The sequence below is a fragment of the Elgaria multicarinata genome, chromosome 9, assembly GCF_023053635.1.
Source record: "Elgaria multicarinata webbii isolate HBS135686 ecotype San Diego chromosome 9, rElgMul1.1.pri, whole genome shotgun sequence".
Classification (NCBI taxonomy): domain Eukaryota; kingdom Metazoa; phylum Chordata; class Lepidosauria; order Squamata; family Anguidae; genus Elgaria; species Elgaria multicarinata.
In genome coordinates, this window is record NC_086179.1 from 2,253,415 (window position 1) to 2,280,123 (window position 26,709).

The 26,709-nt window shown below is 54.7% G+C and overlaps 1 protein-coding gene across 1 annotated transcript in view; it reads right to left on the reverse strand.

The window, feature by feature from the left end:
- GOLGB1 (golgin B1) overlaps window positions 1–26,709 on the reverse strand; it is a 40,837-nt gene that overhangs the window by 6,748 nt on the left and 7,380 nt on the right. Inside the window, exons 4-17 of the mRNA XM_063134601.1 lie at window positions 26,488–26,643; window positions 24,545–24,691; window positions 23,489–23,611; window positions 23,143–23,256; window positions 21,365–21,767; window positions 20,288–20,385; window positions 18,724–18,832; window positions 17,777–17,850; window positions 16,481–16,562; window positions 14,925–14,998; window positions 8,746–13,733; window positions 5,009–6,959; window positions 1,814–1,992; window positions 563–674 (exon numbers count right to left, since the gene is read on the reverse strand). Coding sequence (XP_062990671.1) covers window positions 563–674; window positions 1,814–1,992; window positions 5,009–6,959; window positions 8,746–13,733; window positions 14,925–14,998; window positions 16,481–16,562; window positions 17,777–17,850; window positions 18,724–18,832; window positions 20,288–20,385; window positions 21,365–21,767; window positions 23,143–23,256; window positions 23,489–23,611; window positions 24,545–24,691; window positions 26,488–26,643 — 8,610 coding nt within the window. The remainder of the gene's footprint in view (window positions 1–562; window positions 675–1,813; window positions 1,993–5,008; window positions 6,960–8,745; window positions 13,734–14,924; window positions 14,999–16,480; window positions 16,563–17,776; window positions 17,851–18,723; window positions 18,833–20,287; window positions 20,386–21,364; window positions 21,768–23,142; window positions 23,257–23,488; window positions 23,612–24,544; window positions 24,692–26,487; window positions 26,644–26,709) is intronic.

Below are 26,709 nucleotides of genomic sequence, written 5' to 3' on the forward strand. Positions count from 1 at the left end.
ACTCTGCTATATGTTTATTAAATGTTTGCTAAATGTCTAGCGACACTCATTATAGGGTTGCTGGTTTGGATAAATCGCATTGAGGATTTTGGTATGTGCACAGCACAACACACGGGGCTGCCTAGACATAGTGCACTCAACTTCAAGAGTATTGGTGGATCCTTTCCTTTCCTTTCCATTATCTTACAGTGAGGGCTCCTCTGTTTTGTTTTTGGGAAACACACGCTCGCCCCCCCCACAGAGGGACTCGGCCGTGCCTGGGGCTTCTGGCCCAACAAGGCTTCAGGGCCCAGCCGACCCCTAGGCGCCATCGCCTCTCCGCCTGACTGACGTGTGCCATCCGAGCACACAGAAAACAGAAAACGTCGTACACTGAAGACGAGTCAGCAGCACCAGAACAAAAGATTAAAAACCTGCCTGACGGATTTCGAAGGAGAGAAGAAAAAGCACACAGCGGCTCACTCTTAGTCCAGGACTGAATCTCGGCTTGCTATAGTGGACGCCGGGACAGCAAAAACTGGGGGGAAGGGCCGTGTTGCCGCTGCCCTTTGCCCCGCCTCACCTGCCTCTGGTGCTGCTCCTCCTCCACAACCTGCGCACCGGCTCTCTGGAGGTGGCCCCGCTGCTGCTCTTTGGCCGCCGAGGCCTCCAGCTCCCAGGCTGCCTTTGCCTCCCTACAAAAACATCAGAAGAAGAGAGCTACCATGGAGGGAACAGGACTGCGTGGCACCGGGGAAGGAAGTTGCCGAGTCCCAAAGCTTCAGCATGGCGGCCTGCCGTGACAAACCCACAGAGTCCTGAGGCACTGCAAAAGATGTGCTGCAAGGCTCTGAGCCAGTGCGGCGTTGCAAACTAGTTTGGTCTAGCCAGGGCTTTGTGTACCCCAGGATTCAGCTATAGCAGCATGGCTCTGGGCTCTGGGCACAAGCTCCAACAGCCTGAGGATCCCGGCTCTCGCTGGCTCCAAAAACCAACTTCTCAGCCATGAGTCTTGCTAAGAGAGGCCTGCAAGTGGGTGGGTGGCCGCAGAGGCAAAAGGTGGAAGGTGGGACGAAGCCAGACCTCCGGCGGACGGCAGGTGGGGTTTGCACGCTCCGCATCGTTCCTTGTGTGCTGCCCAGGGTGACACATGCCTCAGCTGCATCACGGGGGGATGATTGTGAAGCCCTCCGCGGAGGGCTGCCTGTGAAGAGCACGTGCAGAAACTAAAATTGGACCAAAAGGCAGCAGCCTGGTTGTTACAACGCCGTGCATGTGGAGCGAGTGCACAACTCCTTCGTTGAAGCCACCTGCACTGGCTTCCCATTTATTTCCTGCTACGATTCAACGCAGTGGTAACGACCTTTAAACCCTTGAACGGTTTAGGATCAGGATATCTGAAAGACGGCCTTCTCACGCACGAGCCCCCCCCCCCCCCGCCCGCCCACTGAGACCATCTTCAGAGGCCCTCTTGTATGTCCCATCAACCCCAGAGATATGCTCAGATCGGACCAGGGAGGCGGCTTTTTCGGTGGTAGCGCCTCAGCTCCGTGCAGGAGGGCTCGCAAATGCGAAGAAGCCAAAATACAGAAAAATGAAAGATCGTCTAGAACGCAGAGTCTTAGATCAGGTGCTGAGAGCTGCATGGATTATGGGGGCTGCTGCTCTTCTTTTAACTGGGCGAGAGGGGATCCGTTTCCCCCCCCCCGCCCCCCATTTCCACTCGGCAAGACTGTTTTGGCTGCACAGGATGGTTTGTGGCGGGGGACACAGAGCCAAAGCAGAGCCACCGTTCCCCCCCCCCAACCCCCAACCCCGGAAAGGCTGCTCTCACCTGAGCTGCTGAAGCTCACGCTGCCAGGAGGTGCTCTCCTGCTTCAGCTGCTCCTGGAGGTGCCGCTGTTGTTCGGCCTCCTGCTTCTGCTCCTGCAGCTGGGCTTTCAGGCGCGTGATCTCAGCCGTGTCCACCCCAACCTGTATGTACTGCTGCTGTAGGTTCTTCAGCTCCACCAGCTGGGCGGGCAAAGAGAGTAGAGTCAGGACAGGCCGCAAGGACCCACGTCCCCTGAGACCCTCCTCCCAAACAACCGTCTGGGGAGAGACCTGCGACCCCCTTTGGTCCCAGGCAAAGGATTCACGGCCAGCCTCACAGCGAAAGCAGGCCTGGGAGTTTGAGGAAGTCTCTCTCTGTACGCTACTCATCTTGTTCCCAACTATTTCCCCTGCCATAGAAGCACGAATTTGCGTGTGCTTTTTCCCCAGGTGCCTCTGGTTACGCTCTCGGAGTCTGGCTAAAAGAAAAGACTTCAAATCAAGATCACAAAGTTTTGTCTCGAGCTTTGTGAAAAGAAGCCTGAGGCAAGGATGTCCACTCATGCCACGCCAGGCTGGGTCATGACAGCCATATCTAGCTCTGCTCTCTTTAAGCTGGAAGAAGGTGTTTCAAATGATCCATCAGAATCAGACTCTGAAGTAGAGGAGTCGGCGCCAGAAACAGGCCACCCTGTACCAGTGGGGGAGAAAGCTCTCACAGGCTCTTCACCAGCTGGGAGTGAAGCCTCTCCAGAACTTAACTTGTCAAAAGCAAATTTGTCACACAGAGGAGGGCCAGGATCTCTTCTCGATCCTCCCAGAGTGCAGGACACAGAATAACGGGCTCCAGTTAAAGGAAGCCAGATTCCAGCTGGTCATCAGGAAAAACTTCCTCACTGTTAGAGCAGTACGACAATGGAACCAGTTACCTAGGGAGGTTGTGGGCTCTCCCACCCTAGAGGCCTTCAAGAGGCAGCTGGACAACCATCTGTCAGGGATGCTTTAGGGTGGATTCCTGCATTGAGCAGGGGGTTGAACTTGATGGCCTTGTAGGCCCCTTCCAACTCTGCGATTCTATGATTCTATGAAATAATACACAGTATTATTTGCTTTTGACGAGGGAGAGAGCACAGAGAAGCAACATTCTTCCGAGTGAGAGAGCACAGAAAAGTGAGCCGATCCTAGAGTACGCCGCAGTCTAAAAAGAAAGCGAGAGAAAATTGGCCCGGCTGGCGTCCCATCAGAAGCTGCCTTAAAACTAATATCTCTGAAATTAACGCGTCTTGGGAAAAGGCTTTCCATTCTTCTAAAAAAAACCACAATTGTCTCGCTTAATTTGCAAAATTTTACCTAGGGGAAAGTTCCTAGAGATTAGACTCTCTTAAGGTGGGAAGAGAAGGTTTATTGCTGGAATAAAACTTTGTGAATTACTTAACAAGCCTCGTTATTGTCTGCCAAGAAGGCAAGAGGTTTTTTAAAAACATGACAACTACGGAAAGCCACAGCAGTGCAGAACCCCTTTGCCCAAGGAACAAAAGCTCGGAGGATGGCAACAAGGGAGAGGGCCTTTTCGGTGGTGGCCCCCCGACTGAGGAATGATCTCCCCGACGAGGCCCGCCTGGCACCAACACTGTTATCTTTTCGGCGCCAGGTCAAGACTTTTCTCTTCTCCCGTGCATTTAACGGCATTGTACAACGCTAAGTTTGTTTTTTAATGGACCCCAGAACTGTTGTAAATGGATGCTGCTGTTTTTGTATTGTTGTTTTTATGTCTCTGATGGTCTTTAAATTTTGTATACGGCACTTTTAATGTTTACTGTTTTTAGCTTTTGTGAACCTCCCAGAGAGCTTTGGCTGTGGGGCGGTATATAAATGCAATAAATAAATACATAAAACTTTAATTCCTATGGAACGCTCCTGCCTGTGGAGGCCAGGCAGGTGCCGACGGGGCACTGCTTTCATCACCTCCCGAAAACAGCTCTGTCCCAGGAAGCATATGCCCCATGTGACCAGCCACGTCACTATTGCCATTCTGTTTGTTATCATTTTAATACAGTGTTTTAAGTCTTTCTTACTTTTGTACAATTGTACCTTTTCCGCTCGCTGCTCATAGAGTGGTATAAAATGTGTAAATAAATAAATGGATAATAAAACACGAACCGCACGTATCTGGGCCCTTCGAAGTGGAACGGCTTACAAAGAGAATGAGCCAAGCCAGCCCCCATCCAGAACGAAGGAGGAGGAAGGTGCCGGCGTCAATCCGTTGTGGCCCTGAGGGTGTCTGCTGGGGTGACAAGAGGCCACGCCTCTGCGTGTGCACTCACACGCACACCCACCCACGTGCAAGCACATTCACATACAACGTGCCTCTCCCTCGAACACAACTGCTGCCCGAGAGCATGTCAGAGCCTGGGCACCGGCTTGGATCAGATGAAACCAACCCTTCTCCGAGAAGCATCTTGTTCGCAACACAACACACACACACACACACACACAAGCCATCCAGGAATCCTGCACCCTGGCTGTTGTTTTTCCTCCTCTAATCCACCCTCTTGCTGAAGGATCCTGACATCTCGTGCTCTGTGACCTGGAAGGTCTCCGGAAAAAGAAAAAAGCGAGAGGGAAAAACACCCTCGGAACAGGCTTGGTGGTTTCTGCCATAGAGGCAGTTCCTAGGGAATAGGCAGCGGCCTATAAGCACTGCATCCCAGGACGCTCAAGGAACAGACAGAACCATAGAGCCCATTCCTAAAGCATTTTTCCTCCCTCCCCCTCTCTTTTGTCTTGGGGGGGGGCACCAAACAGGGCTTGATCAGCCACCTACAGCCCACACTTTTTGCACCTCTGACTTAAATGCATGAAAGAACAGCTCCTCGCCAGAAAGCTAGCTTTCTCCCCATAAGGAGGGGTTGTTTTGTTTTAGATGCGGGGGGAAGCAATTAGAACCCTCCAGCTCCATCCTAACGCGGTACAGGCCTAAGCACGGGAAGAGCCACGGAAGGTCCCAGGAAGCCCCTCCAGCCACCCCCGAGATGCTGGGCTGATCTCTACAACCCAGCAAAAGCGCAAGGCCCTTTCGACACCGAAGGATTATCCCAGGCAAATGGAGGGGTCGTCCCTGCCTGCTCCCGGGATCCCCTGTGTGTCATTTGCGTGCACTGGGACGATCCCGGGGGCGGGGCGGGGGAGGCAGGTGTAGAAACGGCCCAAGACTCACCAGCCGGTCCCTGTCGTTCTGCAGGGAGGACAAGGCCTTCTTGAGGCTGGGCACTTCGTCAAGGCCGGCGGGAGGCTGGGCTGCCGACTGCAGCTTCACCTCCTCCGCTTTCCGGGCGTTGTCCAGCTCGCTCAGCAGACGGTCTCGCTCGCCCTGCAGGCTCGCCATGGCCTTGGCGAAGGACTTCACCTGGCCGGAGGCCCCCTCCAGCTCAGAGGTCAGGCGGGCGAGCTCCACATCTTTGGCCTGAAGCTGCCGGCCGAGTTTCTCCAGCCGGGCCAAAAGGCCCTTCTCCTCCACTGCGCCCCGAAGGGCGGCCAGCTCAGAGGCCAGAGCGTCCCTCTGCTTGGCGAGAGTCAGCTGCTCCTCCTGCCACCGAAGCTCCCCCTGGCGGAGATCCTGAACCAGCAGCCGCTGCTCTCCCAAGTCCACGGCGTATTTCTTCTCCGTGGCACGCAGCGCTTCGTTCGACTGGTCCCAGCTGTCTTGGAGGGAGCTCATGGCCTTCCTGAAGGACTGGATTTGGGCCTTCAGGTCCTGGTTCTCCTCCGTGGCAGCGAGAAGCTTCTGCTCCATCTCCAGCAGGTCCTTGGCCAGCTCCGCCACGCGCTCTTCAGCCGTCTCGGTCTCGTTGCGCATGAGCCCGGCGTCGTGATGCAGGCTCTTCAGCTCCTTCTTCATCTGGGCTTCCGCCTCGTGCATCTTCTGGGCCGTGCTCTGCCGAACGAGGGCCAGCTCCTCCTCGAGCTCTGCCACCCGCTGCTGTGCAAGGGAGAGCCGGCCGCTCAGCTCCTGCCCTTCTTCCACCTTGCCCTGCAGCTGCGCCTGCAGCTCCAGCATGGGCCCGCCCTCGTGCAGCGCGGCCATCTCGCTTTGCAGCCGGGAGAGGGAGGCCTGGAGGGCCTCCACCTCCTGCCCCATACTGTGCTTCTCCAGCAGCAGGGCCTCTCCGGACTGCCGCAGCGTGGCCGAGGCACACTCGGACTCCCTCAGCTGGCCCTCCACGCCCGCCTTCTCCTTCTCCAGGGCCTGGATGCGCTCCAGCTGGGTCTGGAGCAGCTGTTTCTGCTGGCCGTCCTTGATGGTGATGAGCTGGTTGAGATCCTCGCGGTAGCGCACCAGCTCGGCCTTCAGCTTCGCGTTCTCGGCGTGCAGGTCGTCCATACGGCCGTGGAGGCCCCGGAGCTCCTCCTTCAAGGCGTTGTTCTCCGCAGCGGCTTCCTGGATCAGCTGGTCTTTCCCCAAGATGGCTGCCAGGTGACGCTGCTCCAGCTGGCGATAGTCTGCCAAGACGCGGTCCCGGTCGTCCTGCAAGGAAGACATGGACTTGGTGAAGGAATCCAGCTGGGCCTTGTGCTGCCTGCTCTCCTCCCGGGCGCTCTTCAGCTTCCCCATGAGCCGGCCGACCTTCTCCAGAGCTTTGCTCTTCTCTATTTCCAGGGCCATCCTCTCCTCTCCCACCGTGTCCATCCTGTTCTCCAGTTCTTTCAGCTCCTCCTTATGCCGCTGTTGCAACTCCGACACAGCTGCAGCCATGGTCTCCTCCTTGCTGGCCACAAGGTCAATGATCTTCTGGTCCTTGCTGCTCATCTCTTCGTGAAGCCTGTCTGTCAGCTCCTTGGAAGCCTGCAGGTCGGCCTCCAGCTGTTCCAGGCTGAATCTGCATTCCTGGAGATTGGCCTCTTGAGTTTTTGCTGTCTTCTCCATTTCATTCCGGGCCTCCTCAACCTTTGCAAAGGAGTCTTGCAGATCAGCAAGCTGCACTCCCAGATTCTGAAGTTCTGCCTCTTGCTTCTGGACCAGGTTCTGGGAGCTGCTCAACCGTTGCTGGGCCTCCTCAAGCTGGAAGGCAAGGCTCCTTTTCTCCTCCTGGAGCATGTTGGCTTCTTCTTGGTGACGCTGAAGCTCCTTCTGGGCACTGGACTCCTGGGCCAGTTTGTTGTGTTCCAGGCTGCAAAGCAGAATTAGACCCAAGTCAGGGACGTCCCCTTCTCTCCCTCCCTGCCTACACCATCCATCCATCAAAAGCACCTAGGACCCCAATGCTACAGGGTGTGTGTGTGTGTGTCCATGAAGGGGGGTCCAGCAGAGAGAGGCCAGGCTGAAGGAACTGGGCATGTTGAACTCCCCCCCCCCAAAAAAAAAGTAAAGGGGTGACTGAAAGAAAAGGGAGAGCAGCTGGACATTGTACCTGCTCAGCATAGGACAAAAAGTTTCTGGTTTTGAACCCTAGGGAGGGTGATTTGCGCTTGTGCCATGAATAAACTTCCTTGTTCTGAGGACAGAATGAACTCTCCAGGGAAGTTGTAAAGAAGCGGCTGGCGCAGAGCTTTCCAAACTGTGTGTCAGCTGCAGTGTGCAGGTGTGTCAAGCGAACTTAACGAGAAACCTCTGACTCGCTGTGAAATAAGCAATACCAGCTTGCATGCATTTTTACGCAGCAAAGGTGCCGATTAATATGGTGCACTAGTATATTCCTCTTCCGTCGTATCCGTGTATGCGCACCACGGTCGAGGGACCCTACAGGTAGTGCGCATGCGCAGGATGCATAATCGGGTCGAAACGGCTGATTCCGCGTCACTTCCGGGGACGCGGCTGCACCTGGAATGACGCGTTTGAGAAATCCCGTGGGTCCAGTTTTTTGACAGAAGACCGTCTCAACCACTGCTCGATTGCAGCTCGACAAAACTGGTTCAATGTGAAAAGTCTTGGAAACATGTTATTATCTTGCAAATCATATATTTTTAAAAATATAAATGAAAGGTTTTCATGAGATATGTTGTGTCCCCACACATTTTGTTATTACAATTTATGTATGTGTCCATATCTCTTACAAGGGGTTAGTTTAAAAGTGCGTCACCAACATGAAAAGTTTGGAAAGTTCTGAGCTAGAGAGCCTCAGCTGAAGAAGCTTCAGGTACAGGAGGATCCTTTCTAGGGATATGAGGTTGGACTGCAATAATCCAACAGCTCTCTTCCAACCCTGTGATCTATTGGTTGTCGGTCCTGTCCTGGCTGGTCCTAGGCCTGGTGCCCTGTTGGACTTTGTCATGTGGAAGAGGCTGGGCACCCCGTGCAAAGGGTTCTCCACACTCAGCATGTAGCGTGGTGCCTTCGCATAGAATAGCAGAGTTGGAAGGGCCCTCCAAGGCCATCGAGTCCAACCCCCTGCTCAGTGCAGGAATCCACCCTAAAGCATCCCTGGCAGAGGGCTGTCCAGCTGCCTCTTGAATGCATCATCTGCAGCGCTTCCTTGCCAGCAACCAGCGGGCAGAGGAAGGCCACCAGGCGCCAGGCTGCATCAGCGCAGAGAAGGAAGTGCACAGGAACGTCGTCCACGTGATTCAGGCAGGACAGCCTCCCCTTCCGGATGTTTGGGGCTATAACTCCCATCATGTCCAGCCACTGGCCGCGCTAGTTGTGGCTGATGGGAGTTGAAGTCCTAAACATCTGGGGGACACCAGGCTGGGAAAGGCCCCTTAGTCTCAAATTTCTCAAGTCAATGCACAGGCTTGTCTGCCCCCCAGATCCTCAGCGCTAAGCAAGTTCAAACCCCTCCTGAACCAGTGGCAGAAGCAGACCTGCATACTTCTGCTTAGCTCACACGGTCTGCTCTGCTTCCACTCATTCTGGCGGGTTGCAGGGACCCAGGCGAGATTTCAGAGGGGAGCTTGGGAGCACTGCCCCACGTGCTTTCACCTTCCGCCCGCCCCCTCCCTCCGCCCCTGCCCCCGTACCTGGCCAAGCGACTCTGCAGGTCTTCCACCTGGGCAGCCGTCAGCTTGGCCTGCTCCTCCAAGCCGGCGCAGGCCTGCTCCTGGGCGCGCACCTCCTGCTCCTTCTTCTCTATGGCCTCGCTGAACTTCTTCTCCCACTGCCTGGACTCGTCGATCACACGGTCCCGGTCGTCTTGCAGGGAGGACATGCTCCTGGTGAAGGCGGCCAGCTGGGCCAGCGTGCGGTTCAGGCTGCCTTGGAGCTGCTTGGCTTCCTGGTCCTTCCGGCGCAGGGCCTCCTGCAGATCCCGGGCCGCCCCCTCCGCCCGCCCCCGCTCTCTCTGCAAGGCCTCCAGCCGCTCCTCCATGTTCCCAACCTCCTTCGAGTGCTTGTCCTTCTCGGCTCCCAGGCGCCACTCCAGCTCCGTCTCCTGTTGCCTCAGCTGGGCCTTGGCCTGCGCCTTGCTCGCCTGGAGCTCCTCTTTCACCTTCAGGCTCTCGGCCAAGACGCGGGCCGCCTCGCTCTGAGTGTCGTCCAGCAAGACGCGGCAGGACGCCAGCTCCGCCTGGGCCTTCTGGGTGTCGGCTCCTGCCTTGGCCACGCTCTGCTTCGCGGCCTCCAGCTCCTTCCGGGACTCGCTCTGGACGAACTCCAGGGCCTTGACGGTCCGCTCCAAGCTGCTGATCTTCTCCTGGCTCTTGATGCAGTCCTTCTGCAGCTGCCTCACCTCTTGCTGCTTCTCCTTCAGCAGCTCCTGGAGCTCCTTGGCCTGCGTCCGGCTGCTGCCCCCCTTCCAGGCGCTCTTCAGCTTTTCCACGTGCTCCTTCTTCTCGGCGGCCATCTCCCCTTTCTCCCTCAGCAGGCGCCGCTTCTCCTCCTCCAGGCGGCTCAGGGCCCCCTGAAGGCCCTCCGCCTCGCCGAGGAGCTGCTGGTTCTGGCTCTGCAGCGCCGCCACGTCTTGCTGGTAGTTCCCAATGCTGCCGTTCAGCTCCGCCAGCTGGTTCATGAGCCTCTCCTCCAGGTCATCCTTCTCGGCTGCCAGGGCTTCTTTCAGCCTCACTGCTCCGGCAAGCTGCTCCTCCGTTTTCTGGCCGGCTTGCTCCACCCTGGCCACTTTCTCCCGCAGGGCTTCCAGCTCCTGCCCTCGAGCCACCAGCAGGCCCTCCAGGCCTTTCTTCTCCTCTCCCAGGGTCTCCAAATCCCTCAGCACCTTGCCCAGCTCCTCCGCCGCCACCCGGCTCTTCTCCTCCAGGTCTGCAACCTGCTCCGTCAGCTGGGCGACCTGCTGAAGGTCCCGGCTTATTTCGGCGTGTGGCGGGCCGCCCTGGTGGGCTTCTTGCCCCCCGGAACGCAGGCTCGCCGCGGTGGGCACCGGAGGGTCCGGAGCTGGGCCTGGACTCGCCTGAGCATCGGCTGCCACTGGGGCCTCGACCCTGGTAGACCCAATGGCCTCGCCTGCGGCCACCGCCGCCACCTCCTCACTTTGCAAGGTCTTCTTCAAGTCTTGGATTTGCTGGTTCAGAGAGTCCTTCTCGGCCATCAGCACTTCCAGCTGAGCGGAGAGGACCTCACAGTCCTGCCGGGAGCGCTCCAGCTCTGCCCCGAGAGAGGCACTCGCCTCTTCCGCCCCTCCCGGCAGGCCGCCGCCCGCGGGAGCAGCCTCTGCCCTCAGCTGCTCGTTCTCCTCCTCCAGTTCCAGGATCTTCTGCTGCTTGGACTTTGCCAGCTTCCGCATCTTCTCCCTCATCCCGTCCATCTCCTGCTCGGCCCCCTGCAGGCGGGCCTCCGCCTCCCTCTTCTCGGCCTCGGTGCCTTTCAGCCGGAGGAAGAGCTCCTGCTTCTCCTGCCGGACGCCCTCGGCCACCCGCCGGATCCTCTCAGCCTCGCCGCTGACGTTCTCGTAGGACTGCAGGAGGGTCTCGTACTCCCGCTGCAGCTCCTGGTGCTTCTCCTGCCGTTCCGAGAGCGCCTGGGCCTGGGCCTGGTGCAGAGCGCCCACCTGGTCCTCCAGCCGGGCCTTCTCCCGGGCCACCCCCTCCAGGGCCAACTTCAGGCTCTCGCAGGAGCCGGACACGTTCTGGTTTTCCACCAAGGCTTTGTCCACTTCCGCAATCAGCTTCTCCCGCTCCTCTCCGAGGGCCGCCATCTTCTCCAGAAGCGCCTCCTTCTCCTGCCCCAGCTCGGAGGCCCGGCTCTCGGCGTCCGACAGGCGCAGCGACGCGCTCTCCAGGGCAGCCCTGGCGCCGGCCAGCTCTTCCTTCAGCAGCTTGCTCTCCCTCAGCGCGTCCTTCCGGGAGATGAGCGCAGCCTGCAGCTTCCGCTGCAGCTGGGCCCTGGACTGCCCTTCCGCAGCGTCTTCGGCCGATTTCTGCTGGGCTTCGGCTTGCAGGCGCTGGGCCTGCTCCTTGCTCTGGGCCGCCAGCTGACTTTGCAAGGCTTCGATCCGACCCTCTCTGTCCCGCAGCTCTGCCTGGAGGCTCCGCAGAGACTCCTCTTTCTCTGCGAGCTGGGAGTTGAGGCCGCCAATTTCCTCCTTGCTGGCAAGTCCCCGCTGCTCCTCGAGGTTCGTCTGCTGGAGTCTCAGGCCCTCCTGCCGGGCGACCGCCGCTCGGCTCTCCTCCAGCTCCAGCCGAAGGCTGACCGCACCGGCTTCAGCCTGACCGCAGGCGGCCTTCAGCGCCTCCAGCTCAGCAAGCAGCTGCCGGACCTGTTCCCGGAGCTGCCCCGTCACCTCAGACTCACTTCCGAGCGCTCTTTCCAGATGGCTGACCCGGGCGGCCAGCTCCCCTTTCTCCGCCTGGAGTTCCTCGAGGTCTCCCCGGAGCCGTTCCGCAGCAACGTCCTCAGCTGCCAGGAAGCCCCCGCCGGACGCAGCGCTGCCCACTGGAGCCGCTCCGCCGGACTCCTGCACGGCCCCCGACGCCGGCTCTTCTGGAGGCACCTCCTCGGCAGGCTTGGGAAGAGAGGCGCCCTCCAGAGCCTGGTTCAGGGCCTGGAGCTGACCCTGCAGGCTCTCCTTCTCCCGGCTTTGCTGCTCAAACTGCTCTTGCAGGAGGCCGTAGTCCTCCTTCCGCTGCTTCAGCTGCTCTCGGTGGAGGCGGTCCTTCTCCTGGGCCTTCTTGACGGTGTCCTTGCGGGAGGCCAGCGCTTCCCGGAGCTTCTTCTGGAGCTGATCCCTCTCCTGCTCCACAGCACAGAGCTTCTCCGCCAGGGCAGCCCTCTGTCCCTCTTCCAGACAGGGCTCAGCGCCACCGGCACTCCCCCCCTGCGCCAGGGGAACAGCCGCCCCAGACACCGCCAAGCTCTGATCCACCGGGGCCGGCTTCTCGGAGGCTGAACCGGACCCCGCGAGTTCGGCCTGCAGGGCGCCGACGAGGAGGTCTTTCTCCTGCAGGCTTTGCTGCAGCTCCGTAATCACGGCTTGCAGCGCCGCCACGGCGGACTCCTTTTCCCCAAGGACGGTCAGCAGCTCAGCCTCCTTGGCAGAGAACACGTCGCCCCCTGCTTCCCTGCTGCTCTCCGGGGCTGCTGCTTCTCCTGCTGCTCCCCCCGCTGCATTCTGCTGGGCCTCCAGAGCAGTGGCCCCAGGCTTCGCGGGCTGCTCCCTCCCGGCTTCCAGCTTGCGGACCTTGCCCTGGAGCTCCTTCCGGCTGACCAGAGCCGCTTGCAGCTTCTTCCTCAGCCGCTCGTTCTCCTTCCTCAACGCCGCCCCCTCCTCCCCGGCTGGCGACGCCCTCTGGGCCTGCTGCTCAGGAGGCTCCTCCTCCTCCTCCTCCTTCTCCTCCTCTTCCTGCACCGCCCCTGTCCCCACCCCCTGGTCTCTGGTCTCCTTCCCTGGCATGAGCAGACTCAGGCGCTCCGTCAAGCTCGCCAGCTCCTGGCCCAGCACAAACTTCTCCTCGTTCAGCTGGACCATCCGGTCGGACATGCCCGCGTTGAGCTCCGCCATCCGGCGCTCCCGCTCCGCCACTTCCTGCTGCAGCCGCTCTGCCTCGGTGGCGCTTTGGGCGAGGAGCTGCTCCAGCCGGGCCGCCTCCAGCTCCTTGGAGGCAAGGCTCCAGGAGAGCTCCTCGGCCCCGGCGGAAGCCTCTCGCAGCTGCCTGGCCAGCCCCTCTCGCTCACGCTCCTCCTCCTGGAGCCGGCCGCTCAGGCTTCGCCCCAGCAGGTCGTGCTCCGTGAGGCGGCGCTGAGCCTCATCCAGGTCCTTCTGCAGGGCCGCGATTTTCACCTCCTTCGACTTGGCCTCGTTGCTCAGGCTCTGGACCTGCTCCCTCAACAGGCCCAGCTGGGAGATCCCACTCTCGTGGTGGGAGAGGCGCCGCTTCTCCGCGTCGGCGAGGTCGCCCTCCAGCTGCTTTACCCGCTGCTTCAGCTCTGCCAGGCCGCGGAGCTCCTCCCGCTGGGACAGGAGCTGATCCCGCTCCGCGGTCAGGCTGCGCAAGGACCGGTCCGAGCCCTCCACTAGCTGCTGCAGCCTCCCGATTTCGGCAGCCCTCTCCTCCAAGGCCCTCTCGTGCAACTCCTGTGCTTCGCGCTGGCCGGCCCGGAGCTCAGCCATTTCAAGCTGCAACTTTGTCAGCTCTCGCGGCTCCGAGAGACTTGTGGCCGGGGAAGGTTCGCGAGTTGCTTCTGTGTCCTCTGTGCAGGGGCCACCCTGCCCCCAGATCACCCCTGGCAGGGGGGGAGGAGGGGACTCCTCCTGAATGTCCACGGTCACCAGTGAGCTGCTACTTGAATCACTCTGCATAAGCACCGGCCCGTCTCCTCCTTCCTCTGCGCCGCTGGCCTGCGACTGGCCACTCGGCTGCTCAACTCCATCAGGGTCGAAGCTGCCGGAGGCTGGAAGCTGGCCCTTGAGAAATGCGATTTCTTCCTGAGCCTCCTGTAGCTCCAGCAGCAGGACGGAGAGGTCTTGGCGTTTCTTCGCAGAGAGATACTCCAGGATGCTGGGATGTCCGTTGCCTGTGGCAGGCGGTGGCTCCAGAGGGCTCCCATTGGGCTTGCTGGGCTGAAACGAGGAAAACACGGAGTTAGTCCTCCAGCAAGACACGGCTTCAACCCACAGGCACCGCGTAGGGGTTATCTCCACCCACGTTTACAATAGAGGAAAATAGGGTGCCCCTGTTTTGAAGGACTTATGAAAAAAGGAACATGAACGTAAGAAGTGCCCTGATGCTGGATCAGACCAGAGGGTCCATCTAGTCCGGCACTCTGTTCACACAGTGGCCAACCAGCCATTGGCCAGGGATACTTGGGTCAGCAATACTACAAACGAGAAGGATGTTGGAATTGTTGTAGATCGCAAGCTGAACAGGAGCCAACAGTGTGATATGGCTGCAAGAAAGGCAAATGCTATTTTGGGCTGCATTAATAGAAGCGTAGCTTCCAAATCACGTGAGGTACTGGTTCCTCTCTCTTCGGCCCTGGTTCAGCCTCATCTAGAGTATAGCATCCAGTTCTGGGCCCCACAATTCAAGAAGGACGCAGACAAGCTGGAGCGTGTTCAGAGGAGGGCAACCAGGATGATCAGGGGTCTGGAAACAAAACCCTGTGAGGAGAGACTGAAAGAACTGGGCAGGTTTAGCCTGGAGAAGAGAAGATGGAGGGGAGACATGAGAGCACTCTTCAAATACTTAAAAGCTTGTCACTCAGAGGAGGGCCAGGATCTCTTCTCGATCCTCCCAGAGTGCAGGACACGGAATAACGGGCTCAAGTTACAGTAAGCCAGATTCCGGCTGGACATTAGGAAAAACTTCCTGACTGTTAGAGCAGTATGACAATGGAGGTTATGGGCTCTCCCACATTAGACGCATTCAAGAGGCAGCTGGACAACCATCTGTCAGGGATGCTTTAGGGTGGATTCCTGCATTGAGCAGGGGGTTGGACTCAATGGCCTTGTAGGTCCCTTCCAACTCTACTATTCTATGGTTCTAAGCTGGACATGGTGTAACAGCACCCTCCCACCCATGTTCCCCAGCAACTGATGCACACAAGCTTACTGCCTCGAATATGGGAGATAGGACACAACCATCAGGGCTAGTAGCCATGGATAGCCTTTGCCTCCAGGAATTCATCCAACCCTCTCGTAAAGCCATCCAATTTGGTGGCCATCACTACATCTGTCTTCATATCTGCAGGTGTGGAATTGTGGGACAGTGATGCAGAAAAGCAAAAGGCCACGTGGGTGTGCCTGCCTCACCTGAGTTAGGGCAGCAGGTGTGTCTGGTGAATGCAGGTCTTCTGCGCTGTTGCTTTCCAGACCCTCCATTAAGCCTAGCCAAAGAGCACAGGAGAATCAGCGGCAGCAAAGCCCACCCTTGTTGCAAGGACCAAGGTCAAAACATCATGCTGCTTTGCAGTTAACTCTTTTGGGGGGTGGAGTGTTGGTGTGAGGAGACCTTCAGTCGTTTTTAGCCACTTCTGGTAGCTCCACTGCTCACATGAGGGCTACTTTTGTGAAAAGAGGCAAAATAAAAACAGAAACAGCCACTTTTTGTACCACGTGGGTACTCAACTTTAAAACCTGTTATTAAAGCTTTAACCGGTTCATCATCACACAGATTTTACTGACCGGATGTTCACTGCCTTAATAAGAAGGGGGAACTGGGGAGGGGGCTGTTCCCAGGTCTTTTGCCTTCTCTGGAGAGGACAACAGGAGCACCAGGGGAGAGGCCAGGGGAGAGAGACCGGGCCCTTCGCCCCCGGCCGCCTCTAACCTTCCTGGGAAGTAGCAACGTTGTGCAGATGTCCTTCTCTCCTCGCTAGGGCACGTGAGCACCTTCTGTGACAGCCCAAAAGTAAAGGGCAGGAGCACCGACGATGCCAAAGAACAAAAGGGAGAAGCAGCAGGAGAGGTCACAGGCCCCATTCAAAAGACACCTTAAACCATGGCTTTAACCATGATGGTTAAGCCAGAAAGCCAGAATGTGTTCAGAAGACAAACCATGGCTTTAACCATGGTAGATAAGCCAGAAAGCCAGGCTGTGTTCAGAAGACAAACCATGCCTTTAACCATGGTAGATAAGCCAGAAAGCCAGAATGTGTTCAGAAGACAAACCATGGCTTTAACCATGGTAGATAAGCCAGAAAGCCAGGCTGTGTTCAGAAGACACCTTAAACCATGGCTTTAACCATGGTAGATAAGCTAGAAAGCCCAGCCGTGTTCAGAAGACACCTTAAACCATAGCTTTAACCATAGTGGTTAAGCCAGGAAGCCAGAATGTGTTCAGAAGACAAACCATGGCTTTAACCATGGTAGATAAGCCAGAAAGCCAGGCTGTGTTCAGAAGACACCTTAAACCATGGCTTTAACCATGGTAGATAAGTCAGAAAGCCCGGCCGTGTTCAGAAGACACCTTAAACCATGGCTTTAACCATAGTGGTTAAGCCAGAAAGCCCGGCCGTGTTCAGAAGACACCTTAAACCATGGCTTTAACCATAGTGGTTAAGCCAGAAAGCCAGGCTGTGTTCAGAAGACACCTTAAACCATGGCTTTAACCAAGGTGCATAAGGCTTTCTGGCTTAACCACCATGGTTAAAGCCGTGGTTTAAGGTGTCTTCTGAACGGGGCCACAGAGTTTAGCCAAGATCGGAACACAGCTCCCTCTCTTTCCTTGCCCAGCCTCCACTCTCTGTTTCCGCCCCACTGAGCTTCCCCTGATGGCTGCAAATCAGCAGAGCCCCCAGCCTGGGACTAGCTGCCTCCTCCAGCACCACGCCCAGCTCAGCTACAACCCAAACCTTTCGGATGCGTACCGCCAGGCCCAGGCGAACTGTCACTGAAGCCAGATGGTGTCTGCTGAGGCTGCGACTCAACACCCATTTCAGAACAGCCGACCTTTTAGAAAGAAGGGAAAAAGGGAAGGATTTTACCAGTAGCCCCTACCCAGAAATCATCTCCACTGCCAGCACAAGGTTGAAGACAATCTGACGGTACATGAAGAATTCTTCTAGGTTCCGTGGGCTGTTTTTCCAATGCAGGTTTCTCTTTCGAAGGAGGGAGATAATTAGGTTTCCTGGATTCACTCCCCACCTCTGACAACAGCTTCAAAGGGCCTCGCAAATCACAAAAAAGGTACTTTTTCTGAGTGCTGCAACTCACCTCTAGGCAGGACCACATAAATTCCACACCTGCAGATATGAAAACAGCAGCTCTGCTAATCCTGAACTCTTTGGAGGAAGGGCAGGATAAAATGTAATAAATAAGCAAATAAAATCTCCTGGGCAAAGTGTTGTTTATTTTGTCCCCAGGTCTGGAAAAAAAATCTCAGCAGACACGAAGCAGGAAAATTCCCCACCCCAACGCCATAAGGCAGTGAACACTCAAAAGGAGGGCTTCCTCAGAGCAGTAACAGGTTTGAGTTGCCAGAACTTGGGTAAGGGGAACTATTGCATGACAGGCCAAAACGCTGACATGACTCCCAGAATCCTTCACTTCTCTTTCAAGTCATATATACTGAGATCCATGGCTACTCTGACAGACTTTAATCTTCCTGTCTGACACCAGACCCTAAAAGTGATCCTTTAGTTGATAAGTGGGGGTGAAAAGGACCTGACAAGGTTTACAACGTTTTATTGTCTTAGCAAGAAAAAACGAAAAGCTGCAAAAGTGAATGATGACCGGACATTTTCGTTCAGGGTCTGTGGAGGAGAGATGTGCTTTGTCTCTGGAAACTAGAGACGGTTGTGCGTTTTGGCTGTCTCAGCATACTCTCTGCCTGTAGAGGACATTCAAGCCTCATTCACTGAGCAGCTTGGCGCCTTTAGCTCCCCGTCCCTGTCATGGCCTCAGCAGTGGCTCGCCTGTCCTTTGCACATATGCAAGACACGACAGCACACCGCTTGCCTCGGAGAAAAGGCCGGCAGAACAGCCGAGGGCCAAGTTTAATTCGCAAGCGTTTCTCCCCTCCACCCCGACATTAAGCCTCCTAATAATAGCCCAGCAAAGAGGATTGCAGGACACGGCTACAAGGGAAGCTTAAAGAGAGACGTCTCCTGGCCAAATACTTTGCCTACTGAAGGCTTCATTCATTTTCGTTGCTTGGAGGTTACCTGGCTTGACTCTGTGGCACCTGCAGTGAATTCAAGCCTCTTCCCCAGCGTGGCAAGTTGGGAGCGAAGGGTCTCTAAAAAGACAGGGGAAAGGGGTGTCAGATACGAAGCAAAAGGGAACATGGGAGGTTGTGGGCTCTCCCACCCTAGAGGCCTTCAAGAGGCAGCTGGACAACCATCTGTTAGGGACACTTTAGGGTGGATTCCTGCATTGAGCAGGGGGTTGGACTTGATGGCCTTGTAGGCCCCTTCCAACTCTGCTATTCTATGATTCCATAATCTGTCAGGGATGCTTTAGGGTGGATTCCTGCATTGAGCATGGGGTTGGACTTGATGGCCTTGTAGGCCCCTTCCAACTCTGCTATTCTAGGATTCTACGGACCCTGTAGGAGGCCAAACACTGGGGCTGCACAGGGCGTGTTGCATCAGGCCAGGCTGTGAGCTCAGACCCTCTGGAGAAAGGCAGGCTAGAGAGCGCTGCCCGGGAAGCGGTGTGTCACCAGGACACCGATCTGGCACACAGCTATTCTTACCTTCCAAGGGAAAGTAAAAGAACAGTTCACAGGATCTAGGTCTGCTGCAAAAGAGGAAGAAAGGAGCAAAGGGGCATTCTAGGAAAAGTTCCAAGTTCCACTACGTGAGACCAAGGTTTTCCAAAGAAGCAGAACCCATTCGCCTGGGAGAGGGGACTCCAGGAGAACAGCTTGGGCCCAGCAAGCTGTACAGACCGGCTGCCTTTTGTATCAGGACTTCTAGAAGGAACATTTCGAATTCTCCCAACTGTCCATCAGCCCTGCATTGTGTGGTACATGGTTAACAAGTACCACGGGCTGAACAGCACTGCTGAAAGAACTGGCCATGGGTGTCTCTGGAGTCATACACATCCCCAGTTAAGGAGGCAACCACAGGGCCCTGGATGTGCAAAGCCGACTAAAAGCGAGAGTTACCGTTTCCAGCTTCCAGAGTCTCCGCAAGGACCTTGTGCTGCTCATTTTCCTGCTGTTGGAGATTTCTCACTGGCAACGCTGCTGCTGCAGCGTCCTCTTCGGCCACTGCCTGAGGAACAGAAAGACAGCAGTTGAGTGGATGGATGGCTTGCCATCAAAGATGGCAAGCCGGACAAGCTGGAGCGTGTTCAGAGGAGGGCAGCCAGGATGATCAGGGGTCTGGGAACAAAGCCCTATGACGAGAGACTGAAAGAACTGGGCATGTTGAGCCTGGAGAAGAGAAGATGGAGGGGAGACATGAGAGCACTCTTCAAATACTTGAAAGGTTGTCACACAGAGGAGGGCCAGGATCTCTTCTCGATCCTCCCAGAGTGCAGGACACGGAATAACGGGCTCAAGTTAAAGGAAGCCAGATTCCGGCTGGACATCAGGAAACACTTCCTGACTGTTAGAGCAGTACAGCAATGGAACCCGTGACCTAGGGAGGTGGTGGGCTCTCCCACACTAGAGGCCTTCAAGAGGCAGCTGGACAAGCATCTGTCAGGGATGCTTTAGGGTGGATTCCTGCATTGAGCAGGGGGTTGGACTCGATGGCTTTGTAGGCCCCTTCCAACTCTGCTGTTCTATGATTCTATGATTCTATGGCGCCTTTGGCTTCTGTCTCAACTGAAACTGGCCAGCCAGATACTGGGGTCACGTTCACAGTTACTTCATTTTTAACAAACCCAACAGCCTTGAACTCCTGTACAACTGCCACCAAGGGAAAATTCACATGAACGTAAGCCATGAGGCACTTCCGCAGGGTTTTTCCCCCAGACGGGCACATTTTACTTATGCAGCCCTGAACGTGGAGATGTTTGAGAAGGTCACAATATTTATTTATTTATTATTTATTTATTACGTTTTTATACCGCCCAATATATTATTTATTTATTTATTTATTTATTATTTAGAATATTTATATACCGCTCCCCATTGAAAAATTTCGGGGCGGTGTACAAGGTAAAATGAAAATAAAAACAGAATAAAACAGTTAAAACAAAATTTAAAAGAAGCAATAACAGTAATCCAAGGCTGCATGTTAAAGAAAGGCTTCTTGGAATAAAGAAGTTTTCAGGAGGCGCCAAAAGGAGTACAAGGTTGATAATTATTAATTAATTAATAATTAGATTAATTATATATATACATTTATATACCACCCCCGAGCCAAAGCTCCCTGGGAGGTTTACAAAAGTAGCTTCTCTTCTCAGGAAGACTCAAATTCTTTGCAAGTGGCCACGACGCTTTCTGTGGTGGGTCAAGGCAACCTGGGAAGGGCGAGGAGCGGGCCCAATTCCCGGAAGGTTCACACACAAAAAAGGGCAGCGATAAAAAAGAAAACGTTCCCACGACCGGCCCCGTTAAGAAAGCAGCAGCCGCTCTGAGGCACAGCAGGAGAAAACTCCTCCGCTGGAGACCATGGAGAGTCGTTGCCAACCAGAGGTCCGGAGGGAGCCATGGTCTGACTCAGTCAAAAGGCAGCTCAGCTTCGTATGCCCACGAGAGCCTTTGGGGAAGCAGTTACCTCGCTCAGTGCAGCCGCCTGCCCTGCTGTCTGGGCTGTGAGGGCTTCAGCGTCAGCCTGGGAAGAACCAGACTCCTTGGAGCTTGCCGGGGGCTTTCCTAGTACAGAAACACTGGATGTTAGTTTTCCCGCCCGTCAGAGATGCAGCTTCTACCCCAGTTGCCTGCCAAAGGCTGGCTGTGAGATTCAGCACAGGACCCGGCCATCCTGCATGTTCCATGCAAAAGAACATCAGAAGTGCCCTGCTGGATCAGACCAAGGGCAGCCATCGGCCAGGGATGAACAAGCAGGACACGGTGCAACAGCACCCTCCCACCCATGTTCCCCTGCAACTGGGGCACACAGGCTGACTGCCTCGAATACCGGAGATAGCACACGACCATCAGGGCTAGTAGCCGTTGATAGCCTTCGCCTCCAGCAATTGATCCAACCCCCCTTTTAAAGCCATCCAAATTGGTGGCCATCACTACATCTTGTGGTAGCGAATTCCAAAATTTAACTCTGCGCTGTGTGAAGAAGTCCTTCCTTTGATTGGTCCTGGATCTCCCACCCATCAGCTTCATGGGATATGACCCCGTTTGGTACTAGTATTTTGGGAGAGAGAGAAAAATGTCTCCCTATCCACCTTCTCCACACCATGCATGATTTTGTACACCTCTACCAGCCTCCTTTTCCCCAAGCTGAACAATCCCATACGTGAGACTCTCTCTCCGCCATGGGGCTGCCGTTGCCAAGAGCCTGCTTTCATTCAGGAAGATCAAGCTTCTGGTCCTCAAGGAAAATAATATGCCTGAAAGGCCGAAGGCAGCAACTGACAGCTCGCCCCAGCCCCGTGCCCCCCATGATCTCATGCCGTGTTGTTTCCCATCACACTGCTCCTCAAAATCAAAACCAAATTCTAAAATGCTGCCAAAGGAAAGCTTCCGACAGCTTCAACTAGAACCCAGCACTCCAAGCACAAGTTGCAGATTTTCTCCCAAGAGCGGAACGGGGGCTTCCCAGTTGCAGAATCTGGCCCTTTTTAAGAGTCCAGGCAGGCTCCCTTTAACCCAAGAGACCTCTGCGGTGTTTCCTGACCTTGCTGCATGGAGCCATCCCCAGCGGGGGGCTTTGGGGACCGCGCGGCCTCCTGCAGCAACAGGGCGTTCTGGGCTCGGAGGCCCTCGCAGCTGGAGCGCAAATCCTGCTCCGCTCTCCGGAGGGCGGCAATTTCCTGGCTCTTCTCCTCCATCTCCTCCGCGTGTCTCTCCTGGGCGGCCCGGCTCTCGCGACCCTCAGCCGCCTGAGCTGCTCTCGCTCGGGCCAGCTCCTCGGAGAACTGCTGCACGTCCTCCTGCAAGCGGTGGAAGGACAGCTTCTGCTCCGCCAGCTCCAGCTCCAGCCGCCCCACCAGGCTCTGGGACCCCTGCCGCTCGGAGGACAAGGTGTTCCGCAGGGAATCCAGCTCCGCCTCGGCCTCCTGGAATTTCTGCTGGAGAACCTGGGGAAGGAAAGCAGAGGAGAGCCCTGTCAGGGGCACGGCACGGCACCGCAGTGCCATGTGGGCTCCCCAAGCAGATGCAAAAGGCACCGATGGCAGTGAGCGAGAGGCAGCAGTGCGGAAAAGAGGAGGTGGGAGGGAAGGAGAGGCTCCTTCCTCTCCTCGGGGAGCAACAGGAGACGCAATGCAAAGCCCTGCTCAGCAATGGATTCCGGCACTGGGCAGGGGGTTGGACTCAATGGCCTTAGAGGCCCCTTCCGACTCTACAAGTCTATAAAGCCTGACGAGTTTTCTGCATGCTGAGCTACTGTCAGAGAAGAAGCACCCCATCCCAAGTTTGGCTTTATATGCGATTTTGTTTATATATGGAATTTTTCAGAAATTCAAAGCTTTATTCTGACTTGCTGTATTTTTTATTATTATTATTATTATTATTATTATTATTATTATTATTATTATTATTATTATTATTATTTCTAACCCGCCTCTCCATTCTGATCGAGGCGGGGAACAAGTATAAAATATTAATCAAAACACAGTATACATTGTTAAAAAACTTCCTAAAAACATACTAAAAGCATCCTAAAATTCCACTGGGTAGGCCTGCCAGAAGGGATCAGTCTTTATGGCTTTCTTAATTTCCACAAGACTGTTAAGCTGACGAATCTCCTCCGGCAGGCCATTCCATAGCCTGGGGGTGGCAGAAGAGAAGGTCCTCCGGGTAACAGCTGTCAGCCTAGTTGTGGCTGGCTGAAGGAAGTTCTCCCCAGAGGACCTGAGTGTGCGGGGCGGACTGTACGGGAGAAGGCGAACCCGGAGGTAGCCTGGACCCAAACCACGTAGGGCTTTAAAGTTGATAACCGACACTTTATACTTCGCCCAGAAACTATGGTTTTAATTGTGAACTGCCCTGAGAGCCCTTGGCTAGTAGGCAGTATAAAAATATAATTAATAAATAAATGAATAAATAAAATCTCATCCCAACCACCAAATGGGGCATTGGGGATAAGGGACAGCATTGCAGGTACTGTGGAACTGTGACTCTCAGAGTGTGTGTTGGAAGGATTTGGGTGGTTGGCATAACGGGGAGTCAGGAAGGAATTCTCCCCCATGTATAAATGTGCGCATAGGTGTGTTATTTTCACCGTGACTCAACTGTTTGAATCAGGGGAAACTGTTTGCTCTGTGGTCAACGTTCCACAGCACGCTACCACCCCACTTGCCATGCACAGGGTCCTCGACTGAGTGGTGGGATCCGTAGAGGGGTGGGGTGGGAGCGGGGTGGGGGGGCGCGAATGGGAATTCTGCCTTGCTGCAGAGGGCCTGAGCTTAGTAGCTCCCTGCCCTCCCCGGTCACAAGCCCAAAGGGGATTACCTGCTTCTTCTCTTCAACACCACTCAATTCCTGCTGCAACAATTCCACCACTTGCGTTCGCCCCAGCAAGGCTTCCTCTTGCTCCTCTAGCTTCCTCTGCAAGAGGCGGAGATTCTGGGACAAAGAGACCACAAGTTGCCAGGCGCCAAGGCAGAGCTCAGAGGACAGGCTTTTGGCTAGTGGCCATCTTTGCCTTTGGAAAAGCCCAGCTCCCTACATCCCCTTTGTGAGTCCAGAAAGGGCCAGCCTATCCCAGTCTGTCTGTCTGTCCATCTGTCCCCCTCCGCATCCTCCCGGTCTTCCACAAAAAGCAGGGGGCCCTGGCCCAAAGCCACTGCCAACGAACCTGCTGCATTTCTGCTTCCAGGGCCGACTGGGCTGCTAACCGGTGCAATTCGGCTTGGTACTTGAGCGCCTGCTCCTCAAAGCGGGAGTCCTTAGCCTTGATTTCCTCTTGCAGAGAGCTGAGCTGCCAAAAGAATGCAGATGTCACAATGTCACCAACAGAAACGTCTTGAGCGAGGGAGTCAAAAGGTCAGTCAAGGAGTTAAGAGATTCACACTATTATTTGAATTTCTTAACTAGTATAGAGAGAAGACAAAAAGTCCAACTCTCTGACTTAATCACACACACATACAAACACACAAACCCTCCTCCGGTATGGTGGAAAGAACCTGTAAATGCTTTTCATAGAATCATAGAATAGCAGAGTTGGAAGGGGCCTACAAGGCCCTCGAGTCCAACCCCCTGCTCAATGCAGGAATCCAGGTGGAATCTGGCTTCCTTTAACTTGAGCCCGTTATTCCGTGTCCTGCACTCTGGGAGGATTGAGAAGAGGTCCTGGCCCTCCTCTGTGTGACAACCTTTTAAGTATTTGAAGAGTGCTATCATGTCTCCCCTCAATCTTCTCTTCTCCAGGCTAAACATGCCCAGTTCTTTCAGTCTCTCTTCACAGGGCTTTGTTTCCAGACCCCTGATCATCCTGCACTAATGCACTGGGTTGATACACACTAGATACCTACAGTAAAATCCAATGGGAAGTTCTCCTGCACAAGTCCATTCTTGCACCTTTCCCGTTCATTTCCCATTAAACTGTGCTCTTCCAGAGGTCCCATTGCACCGGAGAACTTCCCACAGATCCGTGCACCTCTTGAGATTTTGCAAAGCACCTGTTTCTTCAGTGGCTTGATTGGGCTGCGACGTCACCTGGCGGCTTATTCCACAAGTCTCAGAATGCCACACATTAAAAGTCAGCAAAATTCTGCAGCGCGAACGCACACCTCTCACACATCTGAAATTGACAAGGGGTCCCCCATGCCAACCTCCACCTTTGCCTGAAAGTGTCCTAGAATGCCAACAGAAGGTGGGGAAAGGCCCGGAACATCCGTGACCTTCTCCATACCTGGGTCTTCACTTCGTGAAGGTTCCCGGTAACTGCCTCCAGCTGCCCTTGGAGCTTCTCCACCATTTCCTCCTGCTCCTGAAGCTGCCTTTGCAGAACTTCTGTCTTCTCCTCCTGTCTGTCACATGCCTTTTGGTCGCTCTGAACCTGGTGGGGCAAAGGAGAAACCAACAGGTTATATTGCACTGTTTGATCTGCAAACAGCAGAAGGAAACAACAGCTGGTCAAAAGAGATGCATTTACATTTTTCGTCACAATTTCTTTGTTTTGAAAAACCCTTTATTACAGGGTTCTCACTTTTAAAAAGTGGGGGGAAATGTTACCTAGGGAGGTTGTGGGTTCTCCCACACTAGAGGCTGGTGGAACCACTATGTGGAACCACCAGGAGCAGGCCCTAGGACAGTGGTTCTCAACCTGGGGCACTCCAGATGTGTTGGACTGCATCTCCCAGAATGCCCCAGCCAGAGCTGGCTGGGGCATTCTGGGAGTTGTAGTCCAACACATCTGGAGCGCCCCAGGTTGAGAAAGGCTGCCCTAGGATGACCTCAGTGACCGGGCAGGTTGGTAGGGGAGAAGGCGCTCTCTCAGGTATCCTGGTCCCAAGTTGCTTTTATTGAGTTGATGTAGTGTGATTATTGTATGTGTTATAAAATTCAAATAAAAAAAATATTATTAAAATAAAACAAGAGGAACAATGTTCCCAGAGTCCCCAACACAACATTAAATATAGATCTAATTTTTTTTAGGTTTTTTTTTTTACTAGGAATCCACTTTAATTTCTGGGCCTTAAGACTTTCAGAAAATCGCAGCATTAATTAAAAACAAAAAACAATTTCCTAGTCCTTATGGCTGGGGAGATATACTTGAAATTTATTTATTTATTTATTTATTTATAGCATTTGTATCCCGCCGTATATCATCAGGATCTCAGGGCAGCATACAGATAAAAAAGCATACAGTATAAAACAATAAATATACACAGCTAAAAACAAATTAAACCATGAACCCAATAAAAGCAATATATAATTTAAATTTAAAATATAGTATTGCAGTGCCTGGCAACACGAACTTTCTGTGGCTGGGCAAAGCGACTTCAGTGCTGTGCACAGCTCCACTAAGCTCAGCAATCAAAGAAAAATGTGTGTGTGTGTAAGCAAAAGCAGAAAATATGGGCAAAACTATTTCATAGAATCATAGAATAGCAGAGTTGGAAGGGGCCTACAAGGCCATCGAGTCCAACCCCCTGCTCAATGCAGGAATCCACCCTAAAGCATCCCTGACAGTTGGTTGTCCAGCTGCCTCTTGAAGGCCTCTAGTGTGGGAGAGCCCACCACCTCCCTAGGTCATTGATTCCATTGTCGTACTGCTCTAACAGTCAGGAAGTTTTTCCTGATGTCCAGCTGGAATCTGGCTTCCTGTAACTTCAGCCCGTTATTCCGTCAGCAGGAGGTGTGCTACATGCAGCCACCTTCATCTAACTCAGGTACCCAAGTTTGTGTCCATGCTCTTCTGGCTGGCATCTCTGAATGTTAGTGCAACATCAGTGAAAGGTCACTGTAGTTTGGGTCCTTGACCTGACGAGTCCTGCCAGCTCTTCAAAGACATAGAATCCTAGAATAGCAGAGTTGGAAAGGGCCTACAAGGCCATCGAGTCCAACCCCCTGCTCAATGCAGGAATCCACCCTAAAGCATCCCTGACCGATGGCTGTCCAGCTGCTTCTTGAAGGCCTCCAGTGTGGGAGAGCCCACCACCTCCCTTCAACCTGTATTGTCCATTTGGGCCCTTGAGTTCACATAGATGGGATCCAGAGCATTCACTGGGCTACTTCAAGGGCGAGCATGCCCAGTGTGAGAACATACAGCCCAGGGAGGCCCAGCAGCAAGGCTCGCTGACATCCTGGAGATGGCTCAGAGCACTGCGCCAGACAGCTAGTTAATCTCACCTTAGCAGGAAGCGGCGGCTCTTCTGGCAGGTCCTTTGCGGCTACAGCTGCTCCTTGTTCCGTCAGCTCCTCAATGCGCTTGTTCAGAGTTGCCAGCTTGGCTTTGGCCTGCAGCTTCAGCTTCAGCAGCTTGGCTTCAGCGGCCTGCCTTTCCTCCTATAACAGGAATAATTGCACACAGCAATGGAAGTATGTTCAAAACAGCACAGCGCAAAAGAGAAG